Below are 18,230 nucleotides of genomic sequence, written 5' to 3' on the forward strand. Positions count from 1 at the left end.
GGAAAAAGAAAAAAGAAAAAAAAGAAAAACAGCCGAGTATTTGCAAAACGTGTCCAAAGTGAAGCCAGACCAAGACATCTGTGAGAAAGGTTTACACGAGCACATAACAGGTGTCCTTTCACTGAACCAACACTCTGTCCCCGTGCCGAAGGCTCCAATCCCACTGTGTGTCTGTCCTTCTTCTGAACATGGCATTTGAATCTCTGAGTAGAAAACTCAGTCGAATTAAAAGTGACACAATTCATTTTGGAACCAGCAAGAGCCACTCTATCCTTGGGCCTTTTTGTCAAGTCCTCATCTTTGACTGTTCTGACCCGTGAGGAATGACAGATGTTAAACAAAAATGAAAACAAAAAGAAAAACAACAAAAAAACCCCACAGGCCCAAAATGTCGTCACTTAGAAAACGATAAAGCCAATTAGATCTGCAAATGTACCCGACTGATTTTTATTTAACACAGACAATGGACTTTCCGCTGGTGAACACCCAGTCATGCCTGGGGCAACCGCTCACCCAGGGTATCTGTGTGACTGAGGATATCAGACAAATAGCATCTGAAGGATGCCTGTGTCCTGTGGTCATACAGTGTTAGGGACTCTCAATGAAACCAGCACCAATGAAACCGGCAGATGACCAAGGAACCACCCAAGAATAAGATGGATTTTTTTCATTCAGTGCCTGAGAAAACTAACAAGTTCATATATATTCACATATATATTTTTTAAATTCTAGACACATCACATGTAGTAATTATGTTTTTGAGGCATTCAGAGGAGGTCACTGAGATCGGGAGCACACAATAGTTGCTTAAACTACAGGATGGAAAATAATAATATTTGCATTCCCATGGCTTTGACAGCTTGCAAACCGCTCTCATCCATCCTCCCTTCCTCCCTTCCTCCCTTCCTTCCTTCCTTCCTTCCTTCCTTCCTTCTTCCTTCCTCCCTCCCTCCCTTCCTCCCTTCCTTCCTTCCTTCCTTCCTTCCTTCCTTCCTTCCTTCCTCACCCTGTATCACACACACTGGCGCCCCCTGCCTTCAGGGAGTGCACTTCCGCTGGCCTGGATGTGCGTGGACACAAATGACTGTGACGCACTGAAAATCGTGGCTCTGGGCAGGGACACTGTTGCTGGACAAGGCAAGTGACACGCAAATCCCACGTCTCCTTCCGGCAGCGCCGAGAGACCCTGCGGTAACCGCAGCTCCATGAAACTGACCGAAGGCTGTTACCCCGTTGCACCCACAGGGAAACCAAGGTCAAGGGGCATTGTTTACAAACGATTCTTGTGCAGAGAACAAACGCCTCGAAACGAGCTCGTCATAATTCTTTCCGCCAAAATAAAAATGAGTTCTTAGTCGCCATTACTTGTCTTTGGCTATCGCATTCAGTGAAATACAAACAAAAGTACGTACCGAACGCCCCGATTTTATGGGACATCTACCTCTGTGCTCAGGGCAGATACAGGGAAAACACACAAAGAGGAAAGGAACATGGCCTTATACTGAAAGAGCCTCGAAATGAGCTGGAGGGTCAGGCACGGATGCAGCGTCGTGGGATGAAAGACGGCAGCGTCTGAAACCACGATGCCGAGGTGCTCGGGGCATTCGAGCTGCTGGCCTTGACGGAAGATCTTCCCCGTCGGGACGTCCTTTTCCCGCCAGCAGAGTGAGGCGGCTGGACCAGGAGCTCGCTCGGGGCCCCCTCTAATGCTCAGGGACCCCAGGCACACAGACGATCAGGACGGAGACCCGGGGCCTCTGACTCCTCACGCGTGCGCGCCTCCCCAGCCGAACGTCTGGCCGACAGCACCCCAGTCCGGGTGGACCTGAGCCCCTCCTCCCCGTGCTCCCCGTGCAGGCACACATCTTACCCAGCCCCGCAGCAGCTCGTAGGCCGTGATACCCAGGGACCACCAGTCGACGGGGTACGAGTAGCCGGGGCCTCCCTCCACATACACCTGGAACACTTCTGGGGCTGCCAAAAACAGGACAAAGATGATGTCACTGTGCGTCACAGTTTATACTCACCAGCCCTCAGAGAGGGGACATGGGGACAGTAACCCAGCTTCTCGGAGGGCGGAGCCAGGACTCGTCCACTGTGCCACGTGGTTCCTGCCCTCTGTAAGCCACAAGCGGGCTCGAGAACAAGATTCAGGCATCCCCGGAAACACAGGTGTGTCCCCCGGGGAGGCACCCAAATGGGGTGCTCCGGAGCACCCAGGTGGCCCAGTCGGGGGAGCATCCGACTTCAGCTCAGGTCATGATCTCGCGGTCCGTGAGTTCGAGCCCCACATGGGGCTCTGTGCTGACAGCTCGGAGCCTGGGGCCTGCTTCGGATTCTGCGTCTCCCTCTCTCTCTGCCCCTCCCCTGCTCATGCTCTGTCTCTTAAAAATAAATAAACGTTAAAAAACATTTTTAAATAAAAGGAGTTTTCAAGAAACATTAAAAAAAATTAAAAACCAAATGGGGTGCACCAAGTGCGGGGTGGAGGCGGTCCGCTGGGGGGAGGTGGGTTGGGGGAGCGGGAATCCCAGGCAGCACGAACACGGGTGGGGTAAGATCTCAGCTAAGGGGAAGAAACTGCACCTTGACAAATGTCACTCTGCTTCTGGCACTGACGCCGGGTCAGGCATGCCGACAACCGGGGACGTTTAGGACCCTTTGAGTCTGCTGCCAATCTCAGGAAACCGTTTTAGTTTAGCATAGGTGGGATCTACGAGGACCTCCCCGAGTTGGAAAATCCAGAGACAGAAGGCAGATGGCGGGTGCCCCAGGCTGGGGGAGGGGCAGATGGGGGGTGACCACTGAATGGGTGTCCTCTGGGGGACACGAAGACGTTCTGGAAGTAGACAGAGGTGGTGGCTGGGTGGTGCTGAGAATGTACTCCATGCCACAGAATTGCTCCTTTAAAACGGCGAGTTTTGGTCTGTGAATCGATCTCACCTCAGCTGAGCGAAAAGTGAAGGCTGGACGGCCGAGTGTGCTGGGCCCTGATTCTTATTCTTCAGGGCACTGCGGTGGTGCTGGGGGGTCCCTTGGCCCTGAGGCGCCCTGACGTGCCGAGTGGTGGGGTCATCTCACTGCCTCGCCCCAAAATCAACGAGGCCAGGAGGGCACCTATGCTCTGATTGCTCGTCTCGGCTTCCAGAAAAACTTTGGGAAATGTGGATCCTTTCCAGCAAATTAATTTGCAGACATAATTCCATTTTGCAGTCGTCACAGCAGCCGAAATCTGTCCCTTGGAACCACAATGTGCTGTGATTAAAGAGGTGGCGACTCAGTTTTCAGAATGGCCTTCAGTGAGCATGGGAACGGGGAGGGCTGGACGAGGCAGGCGACACGGACGCTGTGCCCTTGGGCTGCTGGACACCTGCCCCCAACCAGCCGCCACACACCGGCCGCCCCGGCGATGCTCTCTGCTTGCTTCGTATCTTAGAGGGCACACTCACCCGCGGGTTCTCCTTTCCTCTTCACAAGAGCCCCCAGGGTCACGTTTGCATGGGGCCCATTTTACAGATGAGGCTCAGAGAGGGACGGAGGCGTGAAGGAAGTCCCACAGCCAGGAGGTGCAAAGCCGAGGTGTGCCTTATACACTGGCAGAATCCCTGTTTGAAGTAACGTTTGTATCGATTTTTCCTTAAGCACAAAAAGTCACTCAGCCTAAATTGGGGGGAGGCAGGACTGGGAATCTGAGCAAATGTCCCCTCGGGTTAGTTGAGCCTCACAAGGGAACTGATGTGGTGTGCTGGGAAACCAAAAGCGGGTCGGTGTGGCTGGAAAGGAGTTTAGCAAGTGACTTAAGCGTCTGTCTCAGTTTGGTGAAATGCGGATAATAAGAACGGTTTATTCATCGAGCCGTGATGAGGATTAAATAAGATACTATGTGCCAAGGGTTCAGCCCGATGCCTGGCTGGTCCAGAGGGAGCGCTCCGGAAATCTCGGGCATGGCTTGCGTTGCTAGAATTGGCATTCAAATCTCTTCCCCCGTCACGCTTAGCCTCAACGCCGTCCACCCCGTCACCCCGAAGCCTGGGGGCCACCCTAAACTTCATCCTCATGACCTACTGGTCTCCAGACCCTGACTTGCACATTTTTAGCATCTTTGTGTCGGCCCGTTCTTTCCATTGTAGATCGACCTGCCTTCAGAGGTGGGGATCTTGCCTGTTCATTAGGCATCCTGCGAGCAGTTACTTGACTCCTTCGCAGGTGCTAGCACCGAGCTGTGCTCCTCTGTAACCCACTGGATCCGACCATGAGCCTGAGGCTGGGCTCGATCTCGAGGGACTTCCTTCCCTGCCTCTCAGTCTGCGCACCTGGCCTCTTCTGTCTGTGCTGAGTGTTCTGGAACATCGTGCTGTCTGTGCGTTCCCAGGGCCTGGACAGCTCCTGGCCCAGCCCATGGGTGCAGTGAGTGCAGGAGGCAGGGACACGCCCACGACTGCAGCGATGGCTGTGTGCACGGACGTGCTCCCCATAAATCCCTGACAGGTCCAGCAGCCCCAGCCCATTCAGAATTCAGGGTACAAGCAGCATTCCGTCCTGGCTGTCATGACCCATCAAGTGACAAATGTCTGTGGCCCGTGACTGCACTCCCAGAGACGGTGACATTCTTGCCTCTCGTGCACACTTGGGGCTGACGACACAACATGAAAAACATTTTTGTCATAGTCCACATGCCACCGAAATGAGCGCTTTGGTGGCCCGGAATCACAGTGCATCGAAGCGAGAGCATCGGGCAGGTATAAAGCTGGAGGTCAGGTTCGAGACTCCTCCCGAATGTGGATGGAGGAAAAAGAACAACCAGCTGTCCAGGGTCCAGGCCGAGGGTCTTATGATGCCCCAGGCACCCAATGAGGCAGGTGCTATAATGATCTCCATTTTCAGAGGAGACAGGAGAGGCATGAAGGGGTGTGGTGGGTTGAATACTATCCCTCCAAAGCTATATCCAAGTGCTAACCTCTGGTACCTGTGAATGGGACTCTATTTGGAAGCAGCCTCTTTGCAGATATAATTAAGGATTCAAGATAAAATCATCTCAAGATAAATTGTAGGGCCCACGCTAAACCCAATTACTGACGTCCTTATAGGAGAGAAAAGAAGGGGGTTGGAGACACAGAGAGGGTCGTGGGAGCAGGCAGAGACTGGAGAGGCCACAAACCCAGGAACCCCTGGAGCCAATGGAGGCCAGAAGAGGCAAGGAAGGGTCCTCCCCTAGAGTCTCCCGAGGGAGCACAGCCCTGCTGACATCTTGGTAAGGATTTGGCCTCCAGAACGTCGAGGGAGTGACCTTCTCTTGTGTTTGTGTACTTTGTTGTACAGCCCAAGGAGATCACTAAGAGGGGCCATGGACTTGCCCCAGGCCATCTAGCTGGTGTGGCAGAGCTGGGCTTCGCCTCCCTCGGTCTTCTGACTCCAGAGTCCTTTCTCCTGTACTAAGGTGACTGCCAGGAGTTATGTGAGGACGGGTCCTGATGCTCCCTTACGCCTTCCTTCCCTCCCAGGGCCTGGCGCTCAGCCAAGTATACAGTAGGCATTTAATAATGCACATCCGTTGGCTCTTTCACCCCTGATGCCATAAAGCCGGACCATGCCTCAGAAGCAGAGATGGCTGGTGGCCTTAGAGTGTCAGCACGACAGAAGCGAAGGGTCCCTTGGAAACCACCTTGCATCGTCCCCTCCCTTTTGGAACTGGCCACAGGGCTTGAGGGGGAGGAATGGTTTGCCTCGGCCACCCCCTCGCTAGCCCTGCTGTTAAGTCTAGAACCCTGGTCCTGACTCCCAGGTTCAGGGGACGCACCACTGTAAGTTAAATTCCACCATCAGAGCCAGGTGACTCCACCAGGCACAGCTCCTGTACCCGCTTCCTCCTCTGTGTGGACTTACAGCCCTTGCTCAGATCTCCTGCAGTGGCCTCCCCACCAGTCCTCAGGCCTCCAGAGTCGTCTTCTCCAGTCTGTCCTTCTCAATTCTGACGGGGGAGTTGGCTTTCTGATCCGGGACGCAGGCCACGGTTGCACCCAGCTTAAAGGTCTCCCTGACCTCACGGCTGTTTTATGATCTGTGCTCCTGGGAATACCATCAGCTCCGCGTGAGGCGAATACATTTTGGAGGAGGAAGGATGCTGAGGTCAAACGTGTCCGGGAAAAGACAAGGTTCAACCACGTTCCTTCCTGCTGGACTTCTCAGAGCCTTTAATGGGCTCATGTGCTTTACTGGCTCTCGAAGGGGACTAACTCAATAGCAAACGTGGCTTGGAAATTTGACCTGATCCTGGAGTCTTTTTTTAAGTTTTAGCGGAGCGAGACAAGGTACTAGGGCTGGGAACCTGTGCGGTTAGGTGAGCCGGACTTCTGGGGTCTGGCACTCAGGGTCCTTAGTGCTGCCCGGAGATCTTCTGAGCTGTACCATGGCCCTGGGGTTGCCCACGCCACCCCGGCCTTCATCCGCATGCTGTTCGATGTTCCTAGAACTCCCCATCTGTCTGTCTGTCTCTTGCTCTCTCCCCTCATTCAGTAGGCTCTCTCACAAAGGGTGCAGCTCCAGAGACACTGCCTCCAGGAAGCTGTTAAGTACCAGATGCTGCAAAGTTCTTTACGTGCGTCCTGTACTCCTCAAAACACCTCTCTGGTATCATTCTTTCTTAGGACCCCCCCCCCCAGATTAGATTTGGTTTTCCTCTTCACCCCACCTTCCCCAGGCATCTCTCCATGACAACATTCCCACCTGCCATGCATTTTTGCTTATCTGTCTGCTTTTCAGGAGACTGTGAGCTCCCCGAGGTCAGGGCCTGTCACGGTCTCTGGCCTTGGTATTCCTGTATCTCGGGCGTGGAGAAGACATGTGGGAAGGGTGTGTTGACTGACCAAATAAAGGAACGATTATAATACAAACAGCAAACTATGTACCTTGCTATGTGCCAAGCACTGTTCTTTTTTTTTTTTTTTTATGTTTATTTATTTTTGAGAGAGAGTGAGCAGGGAAGGGGCAGAGAGAGAGGGAGACAGAGAACCCCACGCAGGCTCTGTACTATCAGTGTGGAGCCCGACACGGGGCTGGGACTCATGAACCCTGAGATCATGACCTGAGCTGCCGAAATCAAGAATCAGACACTTAACCGACTGACCCACCCAGGCGCCGGGCCAAGCACTGTTCTAAGCTCTCAAGACATTGCTAATAAAAGCAGCTAATCTTTACGGGGCATTTGCTTGTACCAACAAGCCTTGTTTTATTTATTTTTTTTATTAAAAAATTTTTTTTAATGTCTATTTTTGAGACAGAGAGAGACAGAGCATGAGTGGGGGAGGGGCAGAGGGAGAGGGAGACACAGAATCTGAAACAGGCTCCAGGCTCCAAGCTGTCAGCACAGAGCCCGACGCGGGGCTTGAACTCACAGACCGCGAGATCATGACCTGAGTGGAGGTCGGACGCTCAACCAACTGAGCCACCCAGGCACCCCCAACAAGCCTTGTTTTAGGAATTTGGCAAGGATAAAGTTATTTAATCTTCAAACAGCACAGAATTTGAGCTAGCTGCTGTTGAGTCTGGCTCAGGAAGGAATGGGATGGGTCAACGCTGCCACAGCCAGGACTGGGGTTTCCCTGGAGGACAGTGAGTGATGACAGCCCCGTGGAGGGGCAGCCCTGCCTCCCCGGAACAGCAAATGACAAACCAAGCAGGTGAGAGGAGTTGGTTATGACCTTGCCTAGAAAGGATGTCCAGGATCCAAAGTCTGAGTACCCCTATATTGGATTAGAGATGAAAGGGGGTGCCTCTGCGGCTCAGTCGGTTAAGCATCTGATTCTTGGTTTCAGTTCAGGTCACGATCTCCCGGTGTGTGAGTTCGAGCCCTGCGTCAGGCTCCGTGCTGACCGCGCAGAGCCTGCTTGAGATTCTCTGTCTCCTTCTCTCTCTCTGCCTCTCTCCTGCTCTCATTCACTCACTCTCTCTCTCAAAATAAATAAACTTTTTTTTTTTTTTAAGAGATGAACGAAATTCCTCAAGTCCTTCTTGATTAAAACTTCTGGCAATGACCTGGTGGGGGAAGGGCCAACCCCGAATCTATTTTCAGCCATTGGAAGCGACACCTCTAACCACCATCGTGATGCACAAATCAGTCATACAGAGCTTTCTAGGGTGCAAAGTTCCTTCACACGTTATCCCCACCCAGCCCCAAAGCACCCAAGCCACAGATGGAGAAACTGAGTGGGTAAAGGGGTAATTTCAGGGCCGTGGAGATGGTGAGTGGAAAAGCCCGGACGGGACCACCTCCCTACCACTTTCAGCCCAGGGCACAGTACATCTGTTCGTTTATTACCATGAGCTATCATTTTACTTACGACACCGAGAGCTGCAATACTGATGTGGCCATTTATTGAACATGGACCACGCGCTATAAGTTCTTCAAGGTTTTTCACATAGATTATTTACTCCTCAGCAAAGCTAATATTTACAGGGCGTGAACTATGGTTTCACACTCCACTTGATCCTCGGAAGGGCCTTGGGAGGCAGCGCTATTAGGATCTTCAATCCTGGAAGCTGGGGTTTGGAGCAGTTAAGTAACAGGCCTGGGGGCACAGCCGGGAGACTCAGAGCCTTATCTGAACCCAGTGTCCCCTCCCCCTTTCTCCGGGGTCATCCAGAACGATGATTGGAACCTTGCTGGGTCTCCCTCAAAATCCAGACATCTTCCACCAAATTACACCATGTCTATGCTGAAATATGCTGAAAATAAAAATAATCCACATGAGGGGCGCCTGGGTGGCTCAGTCGGTTAAGCGTCCGACTTCAGCTCAGGTCATGATCTCGCAGTTCATGAGTTCAAGCCCCGTGTCAGGCATCTGTGCTGATGGCTCAGAGCCTGGAGCCTGTTTCAGATTCTGTGTTTCCCTCTCTCTCTGACCCTCCCCCGTTCATACTCTGTCTCTCTGTCTCAAAAATAAATAAATGGTAAAAAAAATTTAAAAATAAAAAAAAAATAATCCACATGCATACATCCACATGCATAACGTATACTTTCTATGTTTAAAACATTTTTTTTAATTTTTAAAAATGTTTATTGATTTTTTGAGAGCGAGAGACAGAGCGTGAGTGGGAGAGGGGCAGAGAGAGAAGGGGGGACACAGAATCCACAGCAGGCTCCAGGCTCTGAGCTGTCAGCACAGAGCCCGACGTGGGGCTCGAACCCACAAACTGTGAGATCGGGACCTGAGCCAAGGTCAGATGCTCAAACGACTGAGCCACCCAGGTGCTGCTACTTTATGTGTTGTATATTCCAAAATCTCTACAAGGTCATTGCATTAAATCCGTTAATTCAACCGGGACTGAAACCAAGAGCGTTTATGAAGATCCTGGGATTCTATGTTTGAGGAAATTAGGGTTACAACTTCACCCGAAAGAAAAATAAATAAATGGTTCACCGTGAACCTGCACGTTGATAAAAAAGGACTTAAAATCCTCAAATCACCTTCCTTGACAGCGTCTGTTTCCTTTCCTGTTACATCCCCAGGAGCTTTCACAAGCCCAGAGCGTGTTGCACACTCCATGAACACTTGTGAGAGCACAAAGAAGCACGGTGGGCAGGCTTGGGGAGCCACGCAGCCCAGTGGCTCGGAAAGATCAGTCTCACCTCCCGCTAACATCTCCCCTTCCCCGGCAATGTAAACACGCATGTGGTGGGACCTGTCACCCCACGAGAACCACGCAGACTAAAAATATGGAAAAAAAAATACCATAACCTCCTACGTTATAATTATCACCCTGCTGGTTTAGCTTTGTGGGTATGGCTGAAGGCTTGGACTGCTGTCCTGGAGTGTAACACACCAGCCAATGTCCAGCCCACAAGCCGACGGGCTCCCGGGATCTGTTCCTAAACCTAACTGCCTCCTTGACTGGGAACATACAATTGCCACGTTTCTGCCAAGAGGGGATCTTCACGGTAATTTCCTCCCTCCCCAACATTTTCTAGATAAAGGAGGTGAAGCCAGTTGGAGGAGTTCAGTGACTTCCAGTCCAGCTGGGACCAGAAGCCAGGTGTCCTGCCCACTGGTCCTTTCTTCGTTGGCAAGACCCTGTCTCCAGCTTGGAGGTCCTGGCCGGTGGGATGGCCAGATCTGTGCAGCCAACTGCCTCCTGGACACCTCCACCTAGAGGTCCCACGGGCACTGCACACTCAACCCACCTGAGCAAGCTCTTTCCTCTCCAACTGCCCTCCTCCTGGGGTCTTAGCTCCAGCCCATGGTCGGCTCAGTTGCACGAGTCAGAACCGCAGAGTCCCCGGGCTCTGCGCCTCCTTCAGTCTCTGCTTCTGATCATTTGATTGGCTCAAGACTTGCCACTTTCTCTTCCAGAAACTTCCTCTCTACTCTGTTCTTATTTTGTCTCTACAGGGACTCACCAGGGCCCCTCACCCACTCCAGCCTGGCATTCGAATCCCACCTCCATCTGAGTCAGTAGAACCAACGGAGCAGAGGGGTTAAAGGTGTGAGTGTAGAAATTTTTCAGGCCTGACAATGAACCTCAGCTCCCACACTTATGGGTCCAGTGGCCTTGTACAAGCTACGTCACCTCTTGTTTGTACCTCAGCGTCCCTCATCGGCAACAAGGAGAAACAGTATTTGCTCCATAATCTTATCGTGATGACAGAATGAAGTTTCATCTGAGCACAGAGTAAATGCCCATAAATGCCACCTAATTTTACTATTGTTGTCTTGTCATTATGCATGAGTTCAAATCTCTGAATTAAAATCACTCCAAGTTTTTCTATTTGCTATAGAATAAAGTTCAAGCGCCCCAGCATGAGAATTCCTAAAATCCGGCCCCGACCTCGTCCTGGGGCCCTGTCTTGATTCTGCTCATTTTGCCCAACTGCAAAAAATAGGATATACTTTATTTTTAATTTTCTGTGGCTTGTCTCATAATCTTTATTCTATTTTTTATACTCACAAACTCCTACTTATCCTTCAAGACCCAGACCAAATTTGACTCCCCCTGTGGAATGTTCATTGAGTACCATGCTGTTCCTCTGTTCTCTCCTATTACCCTCTCCTATTCTAGGGTCTCGGCAAACCCTGGTCTGTACCTCCCCGCAGCACTGATCATGCTATATTTTAATTAATGGCATGCATTTCCACCTTCCTCACTGGGATGTGAGCCCTTGGAGGGCAGGGATATATGACTAAGTCAGCCCCTGATGCTCAGGGATTAGCAAGGAGCTGGTCTAGAAGTGGATGCTCAGTGCATCCGAGTAGCAAAGAAATTGGTCAGAGTCCTAGCTTCCAGTCTCAGTGGCTACCATTGCCGGTTGTTTGTCATTGGGCGAGGACTCAACCCCTGTATGAGTCTCAGATTCCGTGGAATAATAAAAGCCCCTACCCATGGTGAGCTAACATTCGCGATGCATTTAATACAGGGACAGACACATAGCAAGTTCTTAACAGACGGGACCCAGTTATCGTTATACCAATTCATTATCGCATGAGCAATGAAATGCTTGCGTAAGTGAAAGCCCAGCTCATGGAGGTCCCATGTCTTACGCGTTCCCCAAATGATTCAAGAACTTCCTCCTAATTCTTTGCGTTAAAGCGTGCTGAAAGCTGTGGGAAGCAGAGATAAGCAGCGCCCCCGGCTTTTGCCTGGATCCCTTGGGGGTCATTTATATTTCTTTGGCTCTCTAGCTAGCCAGATGAAGTCAGGTGTCACACACTTGGAGAAGAAACGAAACTACGGCGTCAGTCTGATCAATCCTCTCCTTCTGGAAACACCAGCAGCATTATTAGCAACCGAAATGAAAGCATGTGAGACACTGTTCAGGTGTTGACCATTAGGACTTCGTTAAGTCTACACAAGAAGAGGAAGAGAAGGGAAGTGTGATTGGCTAATAAGGAAATATGAAAATAAATGATGTGCCAGAACCAGAAAACGACTTCATGCTAAAACATGTCAGATTAAACTAGTCGCTTAAAAAGAAAAAGGACTTTGGAAGTTTTCCTAGAGAATGGTGTTCTACCTGGAAGCACAGAATTAGACTCAGGGCATTTTACACAGTCAGTATGTGAAACTGGGGATCTCACAGCACGTTATGCTGACAGAAAAGTTCACGGGCACCTCGATGGCTCAGTCGGTTAAGCATCTGACTCTTTACTTTGGCTCAGGCCATGATCCCATGGTTTGTAGGTTCAAGCCTGCGTTGGGCTCTGTGCTGACATCTTGGAGCCTCCTTGGGATTCTCTCTCTCTCTCCCTCTCTCTTTGGCCCTCCTGCGCTCTCTCTCAAAAATATAAATAAACTTAAAAAAAGAAAAGTTCATTTATATAGTGTCTGTCTCTTAAAGGATTCCAAGATTCTCTGTTTATCCACGAAAATTAATGCTCTTAAAATTTTTTTTAATGTTTTATTTATTTTTAAGAGAGAGAGAGAGAGACTGTGCGAGCAGGAGAGGGGCAGAGAGAGACACACACACACAGAGAATCCAGAGCAGGCTCCTGGCTCTGAGCTGTCAGCACAGAGCCCGATGCGGGGCTCGAACTCAGGAACCTTGAGATCATGACCTGAGCCAAAGTTGGACGCTCAACCGACGGAGCCACCCAGGTGCCCTGAAAATTAATGCTCTTTAAAATTCCCCCCTGAACCTGCCATAGGGTGAGAGACTTCTGTTACGGTGATTACCGAATTGCTGAAGGTTGTGTGCAGGCTTAAGTAAGAGAACAGAACTGCTGTCCAGATGCAAGGGGAATTCACCTCTCCTCACAGGCTCTTCTCTGCTGACCTCACTGTGTATTCATGAAGAGACTAGGAGGCTGTTGAAAGCTTGCCTTGATGCAGGATTGGGGAAGAGAAAGCAACTGCTCCCGGAGGGCACAGAGCTCTTCCGAGGTCCAGCTCCCCATGCCCCTTTGGAACAAAAGCCTTATAAAGCAGGAAGGGCGGAAGATTCTGTGACCAGAAGGGCACAGGTGAATACTCACTGAGCGTGAGAGGCAAGGAACAGAAAAATAAAATCTCTACCTCGGGGAAGGGACAGAAAATCATCCTGGGCTCAGACAATTCATGGTTTCCCATTGCTGGGAGAGAGGCAGGGTCAATGAGAAAGACCCATCCCCGAGACAAGATGTTGGGCGAAACAGAGCCCAGCGAAGACTGGCTGAGCCAAGACAACAGGGAACATGTAGTCCCCTGTGCCCTGCTGCCCCCGACCAGACCAAGTATCGAGTAACAAGAAGGAAGAGAAGGAACAGGAGTGAGACCTTCTCTAAGGCACTGGCCCACAGAGAAAGCCTGAAGCGGAAGGTAGAACACTAACTCGGGAGGAGGTGTGCTGAGAGTAACCATACCGACCCTGACTCAGCTCAACCCCTGATTAGACTGACTCAGTTCTTCCATACACACAACACTAAAGGCACAGTCGTGGGAGAGACACATCCAGTTCCAGGTATAAACCCTGTCCTACACGAAATGTCCAGTCTTTCACCAAAAGCTGTAAGACACATGATGGAAAGAAAAAACAAAAACCCAGTGTGAAGAGACACAGCACTCAACAGAACCATGTTCGGATATGAACCAGATGGGAGAACTAACAGACAGGGAACTGAAAACATCTCAAAGATCTAGTGGAAAAAACAGTGCACATTAAAAAATGGGGATTTCAACCAAAAGACAGAACCTATAAAAGAATCAGATGGAAACTCTAACAATAATAAAAACAAATCAAAACATAGTGCCAGAGATAAGGCATGCTTCCAACATGCTTCACCAACAGACTTGAAACAGCCAAGGACAGAAGAGGTGAACTTGAAGGTAAGTCAAATGAAGTTATTCAAAGTGGCACAATAAAAGAAAAAAAAGTGGGAGAAACAACAGAGAATCCAACTGCTATGGGGAAATATGGAAGGTCTAACATACATGTAACTGAAATCTCAGAAACGGAGAGAGAGCGAGCGAGCGAGGGAGAGGAGAGAGAACGGGTCAGAAAAAATGTTTACAGAGATAATAATCAGGAATTTTCCAAAGAATTATGTCACCAAACCACACATGTCTAAGAAGCTCCAAGAACACCAACCAGGACAAACACAACATGACAAAAGAAACAACACACATAAGCACATCGTATCTAAAACCGAAGAGAAAGAGAAAATCTTGAAGGCAGCTGAAGAAAAAAGGCATATGACCCACAGGAGAGCAAAGATAGGGATTATGGCAAATTTGTCGTCGGAAACATTGCCAAAAGCGAGAGAGTGACATATTTAAGCACTGAAAGAGAAAAAAAAAGTTGAATCCAGAATTCTATTAAGATTTCTTTTTAAAATGTACACAAATGAAGACTTTTTGCAGCAAACAATAAAAAAATGAAGGAATTCACTACCAGTAGACTTTCACGATAAGAATTGGTGAAGCAAGCCTTTCAGGTAGAATGAATTTGATATCCTGTAGAAACTGAGGCTGCACAAAGAAACAAAAAATACTGGACGTGGGTAAAAGGAATGTAAATGTAAAATCAGTATTTTTCATTTTTAACCACTTTAAAATATAATTTACTGTCTGAAGCAAAAATAAAATCAATTAATAATATACCTACAGCACAATAAAACAAAAGATAGGTGGGAGGAACTGGAAGTATATTATTGTAAGATTTAAAACATTTTTTTAACATTTATTCACTTTTGAGGGAGGGAGGGAGAGAGAGAGAGAGAGAGAGAGAGCGCACATGAGTGGGGAAGGGGCAGAGAGAGAGGGAGATTCAGAATCCAAACCAGGCTCCAGGCTCTGAGCTGTCCGCGCAGAGCCCGATGTGGGGCTTGAACCCACAAACTGTAAGATCATGATCTGAGCTGAAGTCAGACGTTTAACCGACTGAGTCACCCAGGTATCCCTGTGAGATTTCTTTAAATGTTTATTTTTGAGAGAGAGAGTGCACATGGGGGAGGGGCAGAGACAGAAGGGGACAGAGGATCCAAAGCGGGCTCTGCACTGACAGCAGCAAGCCTGATGTGGGGCTTGAACTCACGAACCGTGAGATCAGAACCAGAGCTGAAGTCAGACGCTCAACTGACTGAGCCACCCAGGTGCCCCTACTGTAAGATTCTTACATTACACATGAAGCAGTATGATTTCGAGGTAGACGCAGATTAATTGATGGTGTGTATTATAAATATAGGACAACCTCTAGCTATGATTTTTTAAAAAGAGGTAGGAATAGTAAACCAATAGGGAATTAAAGTGGAATCATACAAAATGGTGAACGAATCCAAAATAAAGCAGAAGAGCAGCAAATGAACAGAGAACAAATGGAACAAAGAAAAAGCAAGGTGATGGATTTCAATCCAACCATATCACTAATTACATTAAGTGTAAATGGTATAAATATCAATGGAAAGCAGAAATTACTAGATTGGATTAAAAAAAAGCTGCCTACATAACATGTACTTAAAATACAAAGATACAGGTTAAACATGAATGGATGGAAAGAGATATTATCAGGGGTGTTCTGGAACAGGCTTATCCCAGCTCATCTCTCTCCTACTCTGTGTTCGATGATGTCACACTGATAACTTGAAGTCAATCGTGGTGGGTGGACTTACATCACAAAAATCAGCAAAATCTACAAATCAGTGACTTTCTTCCTCTTTACCAGAGAGCTAGTTGTTAAACATTTACCGGCACCCCACTGGAAATACCATGCAAACATCAACAAAAGAAAGCTGAAGTGGCTATATTAATATCACACAAAGAGACTCTTAAATACAAAGAACAACCTGAGGGTTGCCGGAAGGGAGGAGGGTGGGGCGATGGGCTAAATGGGTGATGGGCATTAAGGAGGGCACTTGGTGGGATGAGCACTGGGTGTTATACGGAGGTGAGGAATCGCTAAATTCTACTCCCGAAACCATTATTACACTATATGTTAACTAATGTGAATTCAAATAAATACATTTAAACATAAATAAACGAATAAACAAACATTAAAAAGTTCATTTAAGGCCAACTGAAAAAAAAAAAAAACAGACTTCAGAACATGGAAGAAGATGTTATGTAATGACACATGCAACAATTGAGCAAGAAGATGTAGTAATCCTAAAAATGTATACACCTTACTGCGGAGCATCCAACTATGTGAGACAAAACTGTAATGCAAAGAAAAATAGGCAAATTCACAATTACGGTTGGGGATTTCAACACTTAATGATAAATAGACAGAAAATCAATAAGAATAGGGGTGCCTGGGTGGCTCAGTTGGTTAAACGTCCAACTTTGGCTCAGGTCATGATCTCGCAGTTTGTGAGTTCGAGCCCCATGTCGGGCTCTGTGCTGACAGCTTCAGGTTCTGTGTCTCCCTCTCTCTCTCTGCCCCTCCCTGGCTCATGCTTTGTCTCTCTCTCTCTCTCTCTCTCTCTCTCAAAAATAAATAACAATTAAAAAAAATAAAAAACAAAAAGAACAAATTAAACCCGAAGCAAGCAGAAGGAAGTTAATAAAAAAGATCAGAGCAGAAATCAATAAAACAGAGAAAATCAATGAAACTAAAAACTGGTTCTTTAAAAAGATGAATACATATGATAAATCTCTAACCAAAATGACCAGGAAAATCACAGAGAAAACACAAATGACCGATTCCAGAATGGAAGAGGAGACATCACTGCCAAATCTACACTCATTACAAAGGTAACCAGGGGATATTACAAATGACTGTAAGCCCAAATATTTGCAAGGTTACATGAAATGGAGAAATTTCTTGAAAGACGTAAATGACCAAATCCTAACCAATATTTACTTTCTTCTTCTGACTTAAGGAGAAATAAACAGAATAGACCATCTTTATTAAAGGAATTGAATTCATAGTTTAAAAGCTTCCTGTAAAGAACTCTAGGCCCAAATATCTTCACTGGCCAATTCTACCAATTCTATATGTTAGAAAGAATACCAATTCTACACAGTTTTTCCAGAAGTGGAAGAGGACAGAACATTTCCCAACTTACACTGCCAGTGTTACTGTGGTACCAAAATCATACAAAGATGTTACGAGAAAAAGAAAACTAAAAAATTCATAAAGCTAGGGGTAAATATTGTAAATGAGGCATTAGCAAACTGATTCCATCATTATATAAAAAGGAAAATACATTATGACCAAGTGAGATTTATTATGGAAATATAAGGAAAGTTCAACCTTCTGAAATCAGTCAATATCTTTCAACAGATTATAGAAACCACATGAGTGTCTCAGTGGGTTGAGAAAAGATATTTCACAAAATTCAACATGCATTTATGATTTTTAAAAACCCCAAGAAAGTTGGAAATACATGGAACTTCCTTAACCTGGTAAAGAATAACTAACTACAAAGAACCTTATAGCTAATACCAATGTAACAGTAAAAAAACTAAATGCTTTCTAAGATCAGGATCAAGGCCAAATGTATTGAATGTTCTAGCTACAGCAACAAGACAAAAGAAAAATAAAAGGCATGCAGATTAGGAAGGAGGAAATAAAACTACCCTGATTTGCAAACATGATTACCTACATAGAAAGCCCAAAGAATTTACTGCCAAAGCTTCTAGGACTGAGAAGTGAGTTCAACAAAGTTACAGGATACAAGGTCAACATACAAAACTCAACTGTATCTCTATAGATCAGTAATTAATGATCGATAACTAATTTTTAAAGCTTTTATTTAAATTCCAGTTAGTTAACATCCAGCATAATATTGGTTTCAGATGTACAATATAGTGATTCAACAATTCTATACAACACCCGGTGCTTGTCATGATAAGTATAGTCCTTAATCGCCATCACCTATTTCAACCATCCCCGTAACCACCTCCTCTCTGGTGACCATTAGTTCTCTGTAGTTAAAGTCTGTTTCTTGGTTTGCCTCTCTCCCTCTTTTTTCCCCTCCCTTTGCTCTTTTGTTTGTTTGTTTCTTAAATTCCAGATGCGTGAAATCATGTGGTATTTGTCTTTCTCTGACCTACTTGTTTCACTTAGCATAATACTCTCTAGCTCCATCCACATCATTGCAAAATGGCAAGATTTCATTCTTTTCCATGGCTGAGTAATACTCCATTGTAAATATATATGCCACATCTTACATGCACCCCCATGTCTATAGCACCATTATCTACAATAACCAAGTTATGGAAATAGCCCAAGTGTCCATCTGCTGATGAATGGAGATGGTAACTAGTTTTTTTTTTTTTAATGTACCATTTGGATAGCACCAAAATCCATAAGATACTTAGGTATA

At 47.3% G+C, this 18,230-nt stretch overlaps 1 protein-coding gene across 2 annotated transcripts in view; it reads right to left on the reverse strand.

The window, feature by feature from the left end:
- Positions 1-18,230, reverse strand: part of STK32B (serine/threonine kinase 32B) — a 399,201-nt gene that overhangs the window by 31,590 nt on the left and 349,381 nt on the right. For both annotated transcript variants that reach the window (XM_049630288.1, XM_049630289.1), the window contains exon 7: positions 1,871-1,974. In XM_049630288.1, coding sequence (XP_049486245.1) covers positions 1,871-1,974 — 104 coding nt within the window. The remainder of the gene's footprint in view (positions 1-1,870; positions 1,975-18,230) is intronic.

This window comes from Panthera uncia, chromosome B1 (assembly GCF_023721935.1).
Source record: "Panthera uncia isolate 11264 chromosome B1, Puncia_PCG_1.0, whole genome shotgun sequence".
Classification (NCBI taxonomy): domain Eukaryota; kingdom Metazoa; phylum Chordata; class Mammalia; order Carnivora; family Felidae; genus Panthera; species Panthera uncia.